The 18,733-nt window shown below is 41.4% G+C and overlaps 1 protein-coding gene across 2 annotated transcripts in view; it reads right to left on the reverse strand.

The window, feature by feature from the left end:
• VPS26C (VPS26 endosomal protein sorting factor C) overlaps nucleotides 1-18,733 on the reverse strand; it is a 46,887-nt gene that overhangs the window by 15,489 nt on the left and 12,665 nt on the right. For both annotated transcript variants that reach the window (XM_017526239.2, XM_017526238.2), the window contains exon 2: nucleotides 1,922-2,065. In XM_017526239.2, coding sequence (XP_017381728.1) covers nucleotides 1,922-2,065 — 144 coding nt within the window. The remainder of the gene's footprint in view (nucleotides 1-1,921; nucleotides 2,066-18,733) is intronic.

Consider the following 18,733-nt stretch of genomic DNA (forward strand, 5'->3'; position numbering starts at 1 on the left):
AGATGAACAGTGACTTGGCTCTGTTTTTTAAGACTCTGGTATAGTAATGGTTGATTTACAACATGAGGCACATAGGTGCTTGATCCACATGGGAACTGAAGTGATATGTCCTTTCTCCTCCCCAAGTATCTCATTTAACTGTTTTAACAACCCCAATCTTCAGAATCAAGAAGCAGATCCAGCACAGTGAGGCTGCCTGGCTAACAGGGCTGACGTGTGAACCCACGGCTCTCCTCACCCAGCCCGTGCCCTTTGGGGCAGTACTGCCTCTGCTCCTGATGGCCCACCAGCTTCCTCGAAGCCTTCCTGCTGCAGCTGCTTGGGGAGAGCAGGCCTTCCTCCAGACCCATGGCCTGCACAGAGCTCCTCAGCTGTGCCCCCAAGGAGGAGCAGGAGGGTACTAACATTTGGAACCTGCCTTTGAAGTATGTAGTCATGCTTTTTAAGACTTACAGCTTAACATCAGTGGCTCTGAGAAGATCCATGACTTAGGAAGTAAATCTCTAAGAACTAATGGATTAAAATAAAATTGTAGAAAACATAGGAAGCCCCTAAATCAGAACACTGTGAATGCACCTTTCTTCCCTTAACTCTTTTCCCATAAAACTTAAAGAGTTAAAATGTCCTTCAGGAAAAGGAAATTATAAGAACAGAGAAGGAGTTTACATTGTGGAACACATAACTCTACCCTAAATGACAAAAGAACAGTTACTTGCTCTGTTTTCACCTTACCTTAGTCTCAAATCAATAGCAGCATATACATAGCTAATAGAGTAACAGTTTTGATTTTGGAAGGCAGGTAACATAAGCCACGGGCACAACTTCTCAGAAGAGCTGTGTGTGTGTGTGTGGTTTTTTTTTGTTTTTTTTTTTTTTTTGAGACTGAGTTTCACTCTTGTTGCCCAAGCTAGAGTGCAATGGCGCGATCTCAGCTCACTTCAACCTCTGCCTCCCGGGTTCAAACAGTTCTCCTGCCTCAGCCTCCCAAGTAGCTGGGATTACAGGCACACACCACCATACCCAGCTAATTTTTTGTAATTTTGGTAGAAATGGGGTTTCACCATGCTAGCCAGTCTGGTCTCGAACTCCTGACCTCAGGTGATCTGCCTGCCTCCGCCTCCCAAAGTGCTGGGATTACAGGTGTGAGCCACAGCACCTAGCAGTATTCTTTTTAATGCCTGAAATTAATACATTTATAGTTTTCCTAATCCTATTTATCAAGTGGGAATAAGTATAAACAGACTTTCAATAACAGGATATACTTAGAAACAAAGTATCTTCAATCGGCCTCCCAAAGTGCTGGGATTACAGGTATGAGCCACAGAGCTGAGCAGTGTTCTTTTTAATGGCTGAAATTAATACATTTATAGTTCTCCTAATCCTATTTATCAAATGGGAATTAGTATAAGCAGACTTTCAATAACAGGATATACTCAGAAACAAAGTATCTCCAATTTCGCAGGTTGGTTAGTAAATATCAGAGGTACCTCCATCCCTTGCAAAATAACAGCAGATAACAATAAAGGCACACAGCAAGTGAAAACCACCATATACATTTCTTTTTGTTTAAGAGACATGGTGTCTTGCTCTGTTGCTGAGGCTGGTGTGCAGTGCTGTGATCATAGCTCACTGCAGCCTTGAACTCCTGGGCTCAAGGGACCCTCCTGCCTCAGCCTCCAGAGTAGCTGGGACTACAGGCACACACTGCCATACCCAGCTAATTTTTAAAGTTTTTAGAGAGATGGGGTCTTGCTATGTTGTCCAGGCTACTCTCAAACTCCTGGGCTCAAGCAATCCTCCCACCTTGGCCTCCCAAATTACTGGTATTACAGGCCTGAGCCACTGTGCCTGGCCCTGAGCCACTGCAGCCAATCCAACATTTCAATATTGAACTAAAAACTTGCAATCTAAGCATTCTTACCTTAACAGAATTATAAAAAGCTTCAAACACCCCCACACTTTTGGCACTGAGCTGGAGGTTTACAGTTCCTTCCATGGTCAAAGACACTCCCTGGTGTTGGACTGAATCCTTACTCGATATGACCACCACGCCAGAGAGCACTTCCTGGGAGAGAGAAAAGACAGCCACCAATCCAATTAGCGTGCTTCTTTCATTCACTTTATTAGCAAAACAAATTGATCCTTCACAATCAATTTGTTTAAAGACCCAGACATTCACTGAGACACCTGGATACCAGGATGGAGAAGGCCCAGGCCCTGGTGGGGGCCAGATGCCCACTGGTAATGACATGGCAGCCTGGACACCCCCTGAGGGGAGCACCAGAGTGTGGGGATGAGAGATCTCATCCCGTCACTGCCTTTCAGACATGTCTTCATTCCTGGTTGGGGAATCTCGACCGATGTCTGAGTTCAAGAGTGCAAAGAGAAGGGCCCGGGCAAATGTAAGTTCCCAGCGATATTACACAGGGCGTGAATGGAGTCCCTTCAAAAGGAATGCAAGAAAATAAAACCCTGCTCGTTAGGCTCTTCTCAGTTGTGCTGACTAAAATGACAGCACATCTGCAAATGGGTAATTTCACACAATGGTTAGCCTGGTGTCCCTTCTGCCCAGAGATGCCTACTAGGGGCGAGACTGGAGGTTATCAGTGCCATCCACCAGGCAGCAGCACGCCACCTTCCCGAAGGACTGCCTTGTCCCTGGAGTTCCTGCTGACGCTGGGAGGCAATGGCGCCTTGATTCCCTTGGTTGACACATCATTGAGAGACTTCACAACAGATCATCTATGCTTTATCTGAAGATAATTACTGAGGAATAGATTATGGACAGTAATTACATTCGTTATTAGAGAGCAGTTTCTTCCCATCACCACAGAACTGGATAATTTCAGTCTGTTACAGAGGCTTGAGTGGAAGAGGAAGCTGAGGGGGTGACACAGCATCAAGCAGAGCAGAAAGACTGAATCTACAATCCACACAGAACAAGTGTCAGGCCGGGCGCGGTGGCTCAGGCCAGCAGTCTCAGCACTTTGAGAGGCCAAGGCAGACAGGCTGCTTGAGCCCAGGAGTTTGGGACCAGCCTGGGTAACATAGTGAGACTCCATCTCTACAAATAATATGAAAAAAAAATTAGCTGGGTGTGGTGGCACCCGCCTATGGTTCCAGCCACTTGGGAGGTTGAGGTGGGAGAACTGCTTGAGCCTGGGCAGTTGAGGCTGCAGTGAACTGTGACCACGCCACTGCACTCCAGCCTGGGGGACAGGGCGAGACTCCATCTCAAAAATAAACAGTAAAAATTAAAACTGGCCCGCAGATCAAACCATTAAAAAACAGCTGTCCTACTGGTGTTTAAATCGGCTTATCTTTTATTTCTTCTAGTCATCCGCTGAAAATTTTTTACTAAGTTCTTACTTTAACTTGAATTTTCGAAACAAGAAATATTCTATCTCCCTTAAATGTGCTAAGTATTTTGTTTTTGTTTTCCACTCCCCACCCCAAAGCCTTGAAGCCTAATTAAAACAAACATGATCATCTCCATTTTAAGCAATCTTAAGAATAAAATGAGTTCTCCTTGAATTCTACTTAAAATGGAGATGATCATGTTTGTTTCAATGTTAATGTGTAAAGTTTAATTTAATGTTCCTAAAAAATTCCTAAGTGAACTTAAATAAAAATTCCTGTGAAATAACTTAAATTCTAAGTTTAATTAACATTCATTCTATTAATTTTTTGTGTTGTCCAAATTCATGTGGAAATTTAATTATAAAAATGTAGGCCAGGTACGGTGGCTCATGCCTGTAATCCAGCACTTTGGGAGACTAAGGCAGAAGGATCACTTGAGCCCAGGAGTTCGAGACCAGCCTGCACAGCACAGTGGGATTCTTTCTCTACAAATAAAAAAATGTTAAAAATTAGCCAGGCGTGGTGGTGTGCTCAGGAGGCCGGGGGCGGGAGGATCACTTGAGCCTGGGAGGTAAAGGCCACAGTGAGCCATGATTGAGCCACTGCACTCCAGCCTGGGTAACAGGATAATACCCTGTCTCAAAAAAAGAAAAAAAAAATGTTTAATCTACTAGTATATTTTTAAAATTTTACTTGATGAATATGTCCCACAAATAAATGAGACAAAGTAATTTGTGAACTTAATCAATTAAACAATGTAGTAGCACTTGAGGATGGTCTGCTCCTATGTGATCATAATATTTTCCGTCAATCTCACAGGAACAGATCTGTGGTCTCACTGATTGGCATGTTTTAACTATGACATCAGTAAAGCCTGTTCCTTCCTTAATTCCTGCAACGTAAGAAGAAAAAAAGTAGTGATATACCTCGGAAGTAAGCAGAGCAAATATTTCATGACTCAAGGGATTCTTTCATCATTCTTTCAGTGAGACACAATGTAGTACAGAAAATACAAAATTAACATTTATGGATAAATTAGACATTCTTATAATATACAGGTTTATTCAACTCCTACCAATGAAAGAAGGATAGGGAATTAGCCCACCTGAGGCTAACAGGTCCAGGGATTTAGAAACAGAAGCGGGTGTAACAGAGAGGCAAGATCTGTTCACACATGCTTGATTCATCCTGGCAGAGAAAGACAGGATAAACTGGAAAAACAGACATTAAGGAAACCTCAAGATCTCACCAAGAACTTCTCCCTTAGACTTTTGTCTAGACATTCATCAGGAAGACATAAGATTTATGGCTCCAGATGGTACTAATACCTCATCCAATATCACAAGCAGAGGCCTTCAACTGGGGGCCATGACTCCAAAGAGGGGCGCATTCAGAGACTGGCAATAAACCCAGAAAGTATATACCGAAATCGTGTGCAATGGGCCACTGTTTGGGAGAAAAGCCGTAGCTTTTGTCCCATCATCGAGGAGGGGCCTGGTCTGGGAAAGGTCATGTTGTCAACTGGGAAGAGGGAGAGATGCAGTCCCGTGTGGTATGTGTGCTCATCACAGAAACCAGCAGAGACCCTGGGACCCACCTGTGTCAGGAAGAGCAGACCCATCTTCAAGGTGGAAAAGTAAAGAGCTTTCATTTGAGGAATGTGAATCCTTTTAAGTTATCAAGCCCAGAGACACTGAAATGAGACGGCAGACCCATCCTCCCCCTCTCTGCGTTGTGCTTATCTCTTGAAACTACCTGGTTTTGCCACCAGGAGCTAAGGTATAAATTACCTCCATCATACCACATCCGAGACTACAGCCCGCTCCCTAGAGCTTAACAATGGAGAGCCAATTGCCCATCAATGTCATTTCTGTAAGCCAATGGGTCTGTGTCTTCTGGGCAGCTGTCCTCTCTCTCGCTCAAGTCAGGTCTTTAATATACTTTGTGCCCCCACCTCTTTGTTTTAGGTGGTCAGAGGCAATACCTCCAAGAACCAGACAAATCAGAGCCTGCTTCAAGGAGGCCATGACCTTGCCCCAGACGAGCTAAGTCTGGGGAGAAGCCTGATGCTGCCCATCTTCAACCTCAGCCCAGAGAGCAGCATGGAAACAAGTATTCCAAAGGCTACCGGCCACCCTTGCTCTTATCAGCTTTGCTGGTTCACACGGCAGAAACCACTGGCAAGTCTGTTTAAAGTGAGGTAAAAGCAACCACATCTTCTAACTTGCTATTCTCATTTTTCTTCTCATTCACTCTCTCCCCCAGGCTGGAGTGCAGTGGCACAATCTCAGATCACTGCAACCTCTGCCTCCTGGGTTCAAGCAATTCTCCTGCCTCAGCCTCCTGAGTAGCTGGGACTACAGGCATGCACCACCACACCCAGCTAATTTTTTGTATTGTTAGTAGAGTTTCACCAATGTTGGTCAGGCTGGTCTCGAACTCCTGACCTCAAGTGATCCACCTGCCTCAGCCTCTCAAAGTGCTGGGATTACAAGTGTAAGCCACCACACCCAGCCTAACTTAGTATTCTCTAAATGTAAAAGGACACTACCAAACTATGCAACTCTTTTTCTTATTTGTTCTCTGGAATAAAATGCCAAAACCATAATTCGGACTCTGGGTTTCAAAATGGTGGCATCAAGTCAGTGATCCCCTCTGGGCTTCCTGGAAATCACCCAAAGAACAAGAAACAAAACTACAAATTGCCTTTTCGGTGAAGCAAGGAGATAGCTAAATACTGTAAAATAGGTGGAAGCGCTGTGAAAAGAAGTGAAGACTAAGGAGAGGCACGTGATGAAAACCGGAAACAAGGCCCCCTGGCTCTGCAAATGTGCTTCCTCTGGAAAGTGAGGGTGCACCTGGCAACAGCTGAGGCCACTCCCAGAGAGGCATCCTATCAGCAGCCCCACCATGGGAAGCAATCGTCTCTGCAGCGGTGAAGGCAACCAGCCCCCTGTACAGGGGGCAAACGCCCTGCAGCTGGTTCCCGCATGGGCTCACGCAACACAAAGATGAAAGAAACTCACACGTAAAATCTCCAGCTATTAAAACAGTCCAGCCAGCCTGGTCTAGAAATAAATTCATCTCCTGCAAGGAAAGGTTAAAAGGAACCAGCAGAGGAGCACATGACATCTAATGGATTAAAAAATGAGAGTGGGGAAGGGAGAGGAAGGAGGGGAAGTGAAGAAGGAGAAAAATCCAAGTGGCAGATGAATAGGAAAGACAGATCGGGTCACTCTTCTACTTAGATCTCTAAGCAGCTCGCCATCTCACGCACATGGTAGGAGCCACAGCGGGGACCTGTGGCCCCCTACAAAGGGGACCTGCCCTCCCCTTATCTGATGGCCCTCATGTGGGCCCCTCTGCTCCCCTGTCCCTGCCCTGGCCCCCCTGCCATTCCTGTAAGAGGCCTGCACATTCCAGCCTCAGGCACCTGCCCATGTTCCTCACTCCACCTGCTTGTTCTTCTCAAGACACCTGCAGGGCTCGGTTCCCTGAGCCCACATTTATAACTGTACCACTCCCACCTAGCACTCAGTATCCCCATCCCTGACTGTGCTCTGTGACACTTACCACCTTCCAAAATACGACAAAAGTGCCTCCCTATTTTATTTACTGTCTGTCTCCGGCGCCTGAACATGAACTCCACCAGGGCAGAGTGACTGGCAACAGTGAGCACTCAATGAACGTTTACTGAATGAATATATATAAAACGATCATTCACCAGAAAAAAATCCATACCATCAAGCAGACGAAAATGGTGAATGTGAATTTCACCATGAGGTTTTACAGTCCAGTGAGGCAGGTGCTTCTATAAAGGATGAACACAAAACAGAGCTATAAGAGCTCAGGGAGGAAATGGTGAGGCCAAAGGAAGAGATAAAAAAATAGGAAAGCTCACAAAAGAAGTGAAAGGAAAAAAACAAACCACCACAGAAAAGAAATTAAAAAGGGCCTAAGGGTGTATGCAGGCAGAAATGAGAAAATCCAAACAAATTAAATGAAAACTTAAGAAATAATTCAAAAAATAACCATAAAGACAGAGATAAAATGGGAGCCAGAAGATGAACACACATCTGTGCCTAGTGAAGTTCCTAATAAGAAAACTGAAATCATGAAGCGGAACAAATATTTACTGTGATAATTCAAAAACACTAAAAAGCAAAAGAATTAGGAGCAGTCAATGAAAATCCTTTGTGACAAAAGTGTTATTTAAAAAAGGAAATATCCTTTTGGAGTCAGGAAGAAAGATCAAGTCACTTATAAGAGGAAAAGAAACCATATTTCTCCACAGCACAATGCAATTCAAAATGCACATGGAGTGATACAACAATGCTCAAGGAAACAAAGTGTGACCCTAGAATGTACACTTACCTCGTATGTCATTCAGATGTACGGAAACAGTTTTAAATGTGCAAACAACAACAACAACAACAACAACAAACATACCCTAAGCAATACTATATAAAAGTCCTTCTTAAGGAATTTACTAAATAGTAAACTATAGCTACCCAAGAGATGGCTAGAAAAACTATGTCAAAAGAACCAATTGTGAGGATTAAGTCCATTTAATTGTGAGAAGAAGAATGAGATATGTGGTTATAATGAAAGAAGAGAATGAAAAACATAAGTTCTGACAACATAGAATTTTTTTTTGAGTTGGAGTTTCACTCTTGTTGCCTGCTGGAGAGCAGTGGCTCGATCTCGCCTCACTGCGACCTCCGCCTCCAGGTTCTCTGAAGTAGCTGGGATTACAGGCGCACACCACCACGCCCAGTTAACTTTTTGTATTTGCGGTAGAAATGGGGTTTCACCATGTTAGCCAGGCTGGTCTCAAACTCCTGACCTCAGGTGATCTGCCTGCCTCAGCCTCTCAAAGTGCTGGGATTACAGTCGTGAGCCACCGCACCCGGCAACAATGTATAATTTGATTAACACTAGTTGGGAGACTAAGAGAGCTAGAATGTAGGAAGTAGTGTAATGTACACAGAGGCTTCCCCATCGTTGACAGCTGGGATTTTAAAATGTACCATTTAAACCATACTTCGATACTTTTTTTTTTTAAGACAGGGTCTTATTGTCAACCAGGCCGGAGTGTAGTATTGTGATCATAGCTCACTGCAACCTCTACCTCCCAGGCTCCAGTGATCCTCTGGTCTCAGCCTCCTGAATGGCTGGGACTATAGGTGTACACCATCACACCCAGCTAATTATTGTATTTTTTGTAGAGATGAGGTTTTGCCATGTTGCCCAGGCTAGTCTTGAATTCCTGGGCTCAAGCAATCCTGCCTTGGCCTCCCAAAGTGCTAGATTACAGGTATACACCACTGCACCTGGCCTACACTTTTCAATATGGTAGCTGTGTGGCATATGCGGCTATTGAAACTTAAACTTATATAAATAGTTAAAATTCAGATCCTTCCATTTCAAGTGCTTAATACCCACATTATGGCCAGTAGCTATCATAAGGGACAGAGTGGATAAGAAGTACATTCACATCATCACAGAGAGCTCTACTGGACAGTGCTGATTAAAAATTAATAAATCAAATAATGTCATACAAATAAACAGAAGTAAACAACAGTGAATACGGTAATTAACTAAGATCAGGTAGTAGAGGGAATAAAGAGAGAAGGAAAGAGGAAATATGCTAATTCAGCACAGTTCATAGTAGGAAATTAATAAATAATGTCTAAAACATGAAGATTCAAGTACAATAAAAAGTTACAAGGGTAACAATTAGAACAAAAATAAAACTCCAGATGACTAGAAAATCATACAAACAACATAAAACAAACAACACAGACTGTAGAGAGAAAGATGTTTCAAAAGCTACTTAATTCCCCCAAACCAAGCAGGAATGACAGAATTGATGCCAAACATATGTCACATTAACAAATGGGCTAAAGTAATGTCTATTCCAAAACAGACATTAATATTATATTACAAGGCAAAATCCAATTTCATGTTCTATGACAGAGAAGCACCTAAAATGGCAGGGGTGGAGGGTGGATTTGGAAAGGATAAAGAAGAAACAGTAAGCAAAGATATATGAAACAAATGCAGAGAAATGAGCCAGGAATTGTCGTCTTCATATCAGACAATGCTGAATTCAGAGAATGAAGGATTAAACAGACAAAGGGTACTTTACAATTCTAAAAGAGCAACCTGCAATAAAGGCTTGTGAGGCTGGGTGTGGTGGCTCACACCTGCAATTCTAGCACTTTGCGGGGCCGAGGCAGGAGGACTGTCTGAGCCCAGGAGTTCAAGACCAACCTGGGCAACATAGCAAGACTGTCTCTAAAAAAAAAGACATGTGCTATTATTATGCCTGGATCAAATGGTGTCAACATTTGTAAAGCAAAAACTACAGGGGATAGATATAAGAAGAAATTGAGTGAAACACATTCATTGTGGGAGATGTTAATACACAGATCATTACCAATACAGTAGACAGAAAGAAGCAAGGATACAGAAGACCTACATTACATATCAACAAGGTATAACGAACTGGCAAACATAGAACTCTACACCGTGGAAACAGAGAATATGCTCTTTTCAATGTCCATGATATACTTTTAACAACTGGCCAAGCTGATCCCCTTAATAAGTCCAACAGGTCTTCCTTCAGGGGGAAAAAAACAAAGCAAATCATTAAATAATCTAATCAAAAAAGAAAAACAAATATCCAAAATAAGAAATGAGGAAAATACTAGAAAAATAGAGGTAATTAAAAGATAATACATTATTCAACTGTATGTAAGTAAATTTGAAAACTTGACTAAGTGAATTATTTTTCTGGGAAAATATAATTTATCCAAAGTAACTCCAAAGGAGACATGAAATCCAAGCAAATCAATCATCACTAAAAAAATAAAATTCTAAGTAAGGCCCCCCAGACCCAGATAGCTTCACAGGAGATCATTCCCTGAACTTCCCTGTGTAAAGAACAGAAAATTCTATTATAAAACTATTCAAAAGCAAGGAACATTAAAAAAAAAAAAAAGCAAATGTAACAATAACAGCAAAATAAGACAAAATCTACACACTCAGAGAAAGAGAAAGGAGAGAGAAGAGTGAAAAATAGACTATTCTCATTTGTAAATACCAATGCAAAGGTCCTAAATAAAATATTAGCAAATGCAATCCAGTAGCAACTTAAAGCAATATTATACCATAACCAAGTAGAATTTTGTCAAGGAATGTAAGCACAGTTCAATAATGAGAAAACTGGTAATACAACTCATATTAACAGCTATTAAGAGAAAAATATAGTCATCTTCATAGATGTTGAAAAGGCATCTGATAAAATTTATGCATTCTTGTTAAGTTCTTAGTAAAATAATAGAAAGATACTTCCTTAAAATGACCAAATATATCTACTTTATCCCAAAGCCAGCATCAAACTTAATGAGAAAACAAGATACCATCCATTTAAGTCAGGAATAAAAGAAGGATGTCTACTATCACCACAACATTCTGCAAGTACTAGTTAATACAAGAAAACTAGACAAAGAAAGAAGTAATTCAAAGGGAGGAGGTAAACTGATCATCTTTGCACATGATATGATTGTATACCTGAAGAAATCCAAGGGAATCCACTGAAAAACTACTGTCAACATGAAGAGAATTTCAGAAAAGGTAACAGCTGGGTACAAAATTAATACAGAGAAACTAACAGGTATCACATATAAACCAAGGACTAGTGAGAAGATACAATGGAAGAAATGCCTTATTTTCAAAAGGAACAAAAAGTTAAAATATTTTAAGTCAATTTAACAGGAAATGTCTAAAACTCCCAATGACAAAACTTAAAACATGCCTGAAAGCCACAAAAAAAAAAAACAAAAAAAACAAAAAACTTGACCAAACAGAAAACCATGCCAGGCTTTTGAACAGGAAAGATTTAACACCCTTAACACTTCTACTTTCCCAGAAGTAGGTTTATAAAGGCAACCTAATCCTACAAAAAATAACATCACAATTGTTTTTCTTTTTGAGGGGGAGATGGTGGGAGTGGGAGGGATACACTGGACAAGCTGATTCTGAAGTTTATATGCAATGATAAATCCTGAAAAGAAGAAAATTGGAGAAACTAGCCCTGTGAGATATTACAATGCTACTGGAATTTACAAAGTGTGATACAGGACACCTGTTCCGGCTGAAAGATCAATAGAACAGAAAGTCCAGAAATAGACCCAGAGAATAAGCGGAGCTAATGTTTGATAAAGGTAGCATTTAAAATCTACAAGGAAGAGAGGAAATAATCATTAAGTGATATTGGAAAACTGGCCAGAGAATGCAACTAAAAAAATTAAGTTGGGCCGGGCATGGTGGCTCATGCCTGTAATCCCAGCACTTTGGGGGATCAAGGCGGACTAACCACCTGAGATCAGGAGTTCACCAGGTTGGCCAACCTCGCCAACCTGGTGAAACCTGGTGTCTACTAAAAGTACAAAAATTAGCTGGGCACGGTGGTGCATGCCTGTAGTCCCAGCTACTAGGAAGGCTGAGGCAGGAGAACTGCTTGAGGGAGGGGGAGGTTGCAGTGAACCAAGATTGCGCCACTGCACTCCAGCCTGGGCGATACAGTGAGACTCCATCTTTAAAAAATAAAAATTAAGTTGGACGATACGGAAACATTTTGCGTACAACACAAAAACTTCTAAATGTAGCAAATATTTAAATGTAAAAACTGAAATAATAAAAGTTTTGGACAAAACCATAGACTATTATCATATCAAAGTGGGGAAGGCCTTTCTATGAATGACTCACAATTCTGAATAAATATGACTACAAATATGACTAAAAATGAATTTCTCTTTCACAAAATGATTATGAACAATATCACAATAAAAATGATAAACTATAACTTATTATAACAAATTAGCAAAGGACTGATTTCCCTAATCTTTTAAGAACTAAAAGAAGTCAATGAAAAAGATAAACTACCCAGGAGAAAAATGAAAAAAAAAGGGGGGGGAAATGATCTGAACAAAGAGCTCACAGAAAGGGAATGCAGATTGTTCCTAAACACAAGAAAGTATGCTCCATCGCAACAAAAATGTGATAAATATCAATTAAAACAAAGATCAAAAAACATCATTACACTGTGTTGCCAGAGGGGAGGCAACAAGCCTTCTCTGCTTTGCTGGGGATGAGCTAAAATGTTGCAAACTCGTGAGGGCCATCTGTCAATGCCAAAACACTTCCTAACACAGGGGCCCAGCAGCTACTCTGCAGATGTAAGATGACTTACCAACATAGTTATTCAGTGCAACACTGTTGCTAATAACAAGAGGGTTAGCAAACTAAATTCCAACAATAGGAAAATTGTGAGTTTCCTTTCAACAAAGTCTTGGAGATCATTTCCATTAATACATATGGGGGTGCAGGGCTAGTTTCCCTCATTTCTCTTAAGAACTGACTTCTTATTGCATCTGAATCAGCATGTCCAGTCTATGCCCCTCACTCCCATACATTCTTCTTCTTATTATTATTTAAAAGCTGTATACTGCACGACTTGTGAAAAAGGGGGAGAAAAAGCACATTTGTACATACTTTCCTGTAGATGCATACGATATCTTTGTAAGGAATCACAAGAAATTGACAGCCGTGGTTGCCCCACAGGAGAAGCCCTTGATGAATAGGGTGAGAGGAAGGCAGGGGGTATCTATCTTGAAATTCATGAATGTTGAACGCTATGAATTGATTACCTATTATAATGAATCAATTTTTAAATAAAACAAAACCCCAGAGTGAGTAGCCTTTAGACCTCAATGTACAAAGTTCTAAGCCTCTTAAATTGTAATAACCCATGGGCATAATAGTTTCTCTTCAGGAAAAGATCTGAAGATTGTGTGTTAAAAAGTCCCATTTCTCTGGGTTATTTCTTATTTTGCACTTGAACAAACCTGCTAGAGAAGTAACATCCTCTTAAATGCCTCAGCCATTCTCTCTGCAATGCTTTTCCTTTCCAATGGTCCTGGCAGTGTGATGTACCATGACAGCCCATCTTCGTTCCCCACAGTCGGGTGCATATATCTAAACAAGGCCTTCCCTCCTAAACCACCTGAGATTCTTACATCCCATTTGGTCTAAAGATCTGGTACACCTATAGTGTGATGCTTTTTTATTTACCAATGAGGATCAAACGCATTAAGTAGTTAACTAACATGAAAACCAAACAAGGTAAGTTATTGAGCTGGGTGGGAAAACATGAGTGAGACAATTAATTGCTTGTTGAAACACTCTACCCTTTCTTAGCAGCAGAGAGAGACCCATTTTGATTAGAAAGCGGAAATCAGAAACATTAAAGACATTTCAATTTGTTAGGTATCCCCATCTCCACTATTTTGTATAGCTGTTTTCTGTCTTTTTTGAAAAACAGGATAAACAATCCTCAGATAATTCTCCACATGGTAAGTAATGGCCAATATTATGTGGTATTTACTTAAGTTCCAGAAAGAAGAATTTTGCATGGACTACACCATCCCCAAACTATCATTAAAACTGGGACACTCCAATGCAGTTCATTTCCTGGCATAGAAACAAACAAACAACAACAAAAAAAGTAAGACCATGCCGCCCAGCTATCCCATTCCTAGATTTCACCCAAGTGAAATGAAAGCTATGTTCACACAAAAATGCATATGCAAATGTCTCTGGCAGTTTTATTCATAATCGCCCAAATGTCTTCTACAGGTGAATGGATAAACGAACTGTGATACATTCATGCAAGGGTGGATAACTTGGCAATCAAAATGAATGAGCTATTAACACATAACTTGGATGAATCTGTACGAAATGCATTATGCTAATGATAAAGCCAGATTCGAATGCTACATAAGACATAATCGTATTTATGCCACTTACGTGACATTCTGGAAAAGCAAACTAGAGGAACTGAAAACAGAGGCTACAAAGAAACATGAGGGAATTTGGGTGTAACAGATCTGTTCCATATCTTGAACTGTGGGTGGCTACAGTCTCAAGGAACTCAACACTGAAAAGAGTCATCTACTGTTTGCAACTATACCTGTTTTTTAAAAATGCAGAAATTATCATGTATAGAAGGAAATCGTTATATTACTTTCTGGACAATTGAGTCATATTCTAAAATCGATTAATGTTTAAGAAAATCTGCAAAAGTCAGTTCACTAGCAATGAAACTGTAAAATAACAAGATATCAATTTACATGGCTTACGTACACATGCTGCCAATACAGAGAAATGATACCACCATTTGGCAATTTTTTTGGCAAAGCTACTATGTGCCAGACACAATTTTAGGCACTTAGACATGGCAGGGAACCGAACAGGTGAAGCCCACGCTCTGGGGGCTTATATTTTAGTATCACATTCTAAAGAAGTACCAACATGGTTCTGCCATGTTGGTTCTTTAGAATGAAACATCACAGCTGGTTCCTTCTAAGTATAGCATAGTATACAATGCCAAGTAAAATGGGCTGACAAAAAGCAAGGTAACTGTCCAATGGTGTGATGTCAAACTTCAGGATCTGAAACTTCTAGCTCTGAAACTTTCGGAGAGCCTGGAAAAGAAACCAGAGCCACTGAATAAAAGTTCAGAAGAAAGGGACAAATACTATTCATAAAAAGTAAACATTAATAAAACTAGCTATATGTGGAGTCGTCAGCAGCGGAGTATTAAATTATAATCCTGGTGTGTTGCATGGTTTCAGGAGTTAGAAAGTACATATTCGCAAAAGCATGTTAATAGAGACTATCTGCTTTCAAATTTCAATATGGATGGAGCATCCCTAGTCTGAAAATCTGAAATCTGAAACGTTCCAGAGTCCAAAGCTTTCTGGGCGCTGCCATGACAGTCAAAGACCCTCACTGGAGCATTTCAGATTCTGGATTTTTGGATTAGGGATGCTCAACCATGAAGTATCTACAAATACTCCAAATCTGAAAAAAATTCCAGAATCCAAAACACTTCTAGTCCCAAGCACTTAGGATAAAGGATAATCAAGATATAACATTAAAACTTGTAGGTTTACAAAGTTGACATGGGTTTGGAACTATTGGCATAAATGCATGTAAAGACTCCAGACTATAAACCAAATATTCAGGAAGGCTCCAATTACAAAGGAGCCTGGAGTTGGCATAATTATAGGCCAAAGTAATGATTGTGGAACACAGGGAGTCCGCCAAAGAAAATGTTCTGTAGAGCCAGCCCACGCTTACATAATGAACAACCCAAAGAGCCATCAGAAAGAAATCTCAGTCAGAGTGAAATCATGTATGAATGATAAATAATAGTGCAGTGTTCAAATCCCAGCCAGGACACAGGCAAACTTCAGAGTAAGAAGACAACAGATGAGTCTAGCAGCAAATGAGGCTGATGGCCTAAACAGCCCTTGCTAAAAAGGAAGAGCATGGCTAGGTGGGGTGGCTCGCACCATAATCCCAACCCACTTTGAGAGGCTAGGATGGGAGGATCACCTGAAACCAGAGGTTTGTGGCTGCAGTGAGCCATGATTGTGCCACTGTGCTCCAACCTGCATAACAGCGCAAGACCCCATCTCTAAAATAAGTAAAGAAAGAGCGAGCTCAGGCCAGGCACAGTGGCTCATGCCTGTAATCCCAGCACTTTGGGAGGCTGGGCAGGTGAATCACCTAAGGTCAGGAGTTCAAGACCAGCTTGGCCAACATGGTGAAACCTTGTCTCTACTAAAAATACAAAAATTAGCCAGGCATGGTGAAGGGCACCTGTAATCCTAGCTACTTGGAAGGCTGAGGCAGGAGAACAGCTTGAACCTGGGAGGCAGAGGTTGCAGTGAGCCGAGACATTGCACTCCAGCCTGGGTGACAACAGCGAAACTGCCTCGGAAAAAAAGAAAGAAAGAAGGAAGGGAGGGAGGGAGGGAGGGAGGGAAAGAAAGAAAGAGAAAGAAAGAAGAAGGAAAGAAGGAAGGAAGGAAGGAAGGAAGGAAGGAGGGAAGGAAGGAAGGAAGGGAAGGGAAGGGAAAGAAAGAAAGAAAGAAAAGAAAGGAAGAAAGAAAAGAGGAAGGAAGGAAGGGAGGGAGGGAAGAAGGAAGGAAGGAAGGAAGGAAGGAAGGAAGGAAGGAAAAGAAAAGAAAGGAAGGAAGAAAGAACTCAGCAAAAGAGCACTGTAGGGCAGATCATGTGTTAATTAAGCAGTATGGAGCAGGGTCTCTGCTTCAGGTTAATCCAGGGTGGGATCCGGGGACAGTTCACCTAAGGCTACCTTATGAAACTACCGTGAGAGGCAGAGAATGTCCCGTGGTTAATTCTGGGCATTGTTCACAGGACAGCAGACAGTCTTTTATATTAGCTATATTTTCTTAGCAAGTAAAAACATGTATTTTCAATTTACAAAATGTTTTTTTAAAATCTGAAACATACAAACTATCACGACTGTATTTTTTTTAATTAGAAAAAGTGTATTTTTTTTCCTGATGAAGAACAAAATTTCTGCCCACCAGCTCCTCATTTTCCACGGACAGGACTTCTGCTCCTTTCCCAAAGATGAAGATCTGGGTTTTAGAGAAATTGTCTTAAATAATTATTTCTGATAAAACAAAGGAAGAGCTAATTTTGGGCTGATATCACGCCTGGTATGTGACAGTAAAACCATAAATGTAAATAAGATACTGTCATGGGGGATGGTAGTGAGGACGAAGGGAACTCAGCCATCACTGGAAAGCACGTGAGCCAATGCTACCTGCCACCAGAGCCCTCCCACAGGATCAGAGCACAGAGGGCAGGTGTAACCCTCATGGCTACCCAGAGGTAAATTCTGTCTGAGCATCAGTAATTCAGGGTCAGGACAGCTTGACAAAGCCCAGGTTCCTACCAGGAGCAAAAGGGCCACAATCTCATGTTGCCCTTCCTAGCTCAAGTTTCCAGGACAAGTAGGACAACAGTGAAGGTCTCCAGAGCCCACCAGCTTTTGCTGAGACTAGTAGTCCAAGAACACCAGCTGAGTATATTCTCAAGGAGGAAAGTGGCAGAAACTATCCAAGGATAGTCAGTAAACTGGTGGGTCTGTACCTTTTTGGTTTCAGTGCTCCGGCAAATAAATGCAAAATATTTAAAACCTTATTCTACGCACTGCATTTTTCCAGCCCTGAGATGGAAGCTGGAGTGCAGTAGCATGATCTTGGCTCACTGTAACCTTCGCCTCCCAGATAGAAATGATTCTTCTGCTTCAGCCTCCTGAGTAGCTGAGTTTACAGGTGCCAGCCAACACACTCAGCTAATTTTTGTATTTTTAGTAGAGATGGGGTTTCATCATATTGGCCAGGCTGGTCTCGAACTCCTGACCTCAGGTAATCCACCTGCCTCGGCCTCCTAAAGTACTGGGATTACAGGCATGAGCCACCATGCCTGGCCCTAGGCACTGCATTATATCTGAAAGCTAAGAGAGCCTGTAAGTTTTGACCTAAGACCAAATTAAATGGGTTGGCATGAAAAAGCTTCAACCTTATTGGCTCTGGACTTTACAAGAGAACCACTGGGCCCAGACCTGTGAAGACACCTCAGCAGCCATTTTGGGATGTGAGCAAGAGTCAGGGAAGGCAGGGAGGAAATGCAGATTCTCACTTTAAAGTAGAACAGTTCTGATTTTATCTGTTTATAAAATAAAGCATTTTAATATGTATTATTAAAAATTGACATATTAGAATTTTATGTAAGACTTTATTTAATAAAATGGTTTCATTGCTTTTTTGGAAAATCTTTATCCTAAGCAATGTTCATTTTATTGACCTATTTATGAGGAAACAACCCTTTGTAACTTACCAGGTGAAAGGTAAAATATATTTTCTGTCACCTTGGGAAAGGCACTGTTTCTCTGAGCCTGAATTTTTTTCTGCCAACAAATGACAGCAAAAGCTCTCCTTTACAGACAGTAAAAAGCCCAGGCAGTCTTCTTCATGACTGCCCACCATATAAACATGTCCATAAAGTGTTCTGTGTGGACAAGTTAGAAGACAGTAAGAAGTATTTTACAAAAATTTCATCTTTACATATTTGTGTTTGTATGAAAAATACGCAGAAGGACATACTCTTTTTTCTTTTATTCATGGCAATAAATTTAAGTTTTACCATTTTATAATTTAAAAATGCAAACATGGAGTTGGGATGGCGGTTGGGAGGCCGAGACCAGATCGCTTGGGCCGACAGGTTTGAGACCAGCCTGGGCAACATGCGGAAACCCCGTTTCTACAAATAAAAAATTAGCCGAGCGGGGTGGCACGTGCCTGTAATCCCAGCTACTCAGGAGGCTGAGGCAGGAGAATCGCTTGAGCCTGGGAGATGGAGGCTGCAGTGAGCCGAGATCGCACTATACTACTGCACTCCAGTCTTGGGTGACACAGCAAGG

The sequence above is a fragment of the Cebus imitator genome, unplaced genomic scaffold (assembly GCF_001604975.1).
Source record: "Cebus imitator isolate Cc_AM_T3 unplaced genomic scaffold, Cebus_imitator-1.0 Scaffold41, whole genome shotgun sequence".
Classification (NCBI taxonomy): domain Eukaryota; kingdom Metazoa; phylum Chordata; class Mammalia; order Primates; family Cebidae; genus Cebus; species Cebus imitator.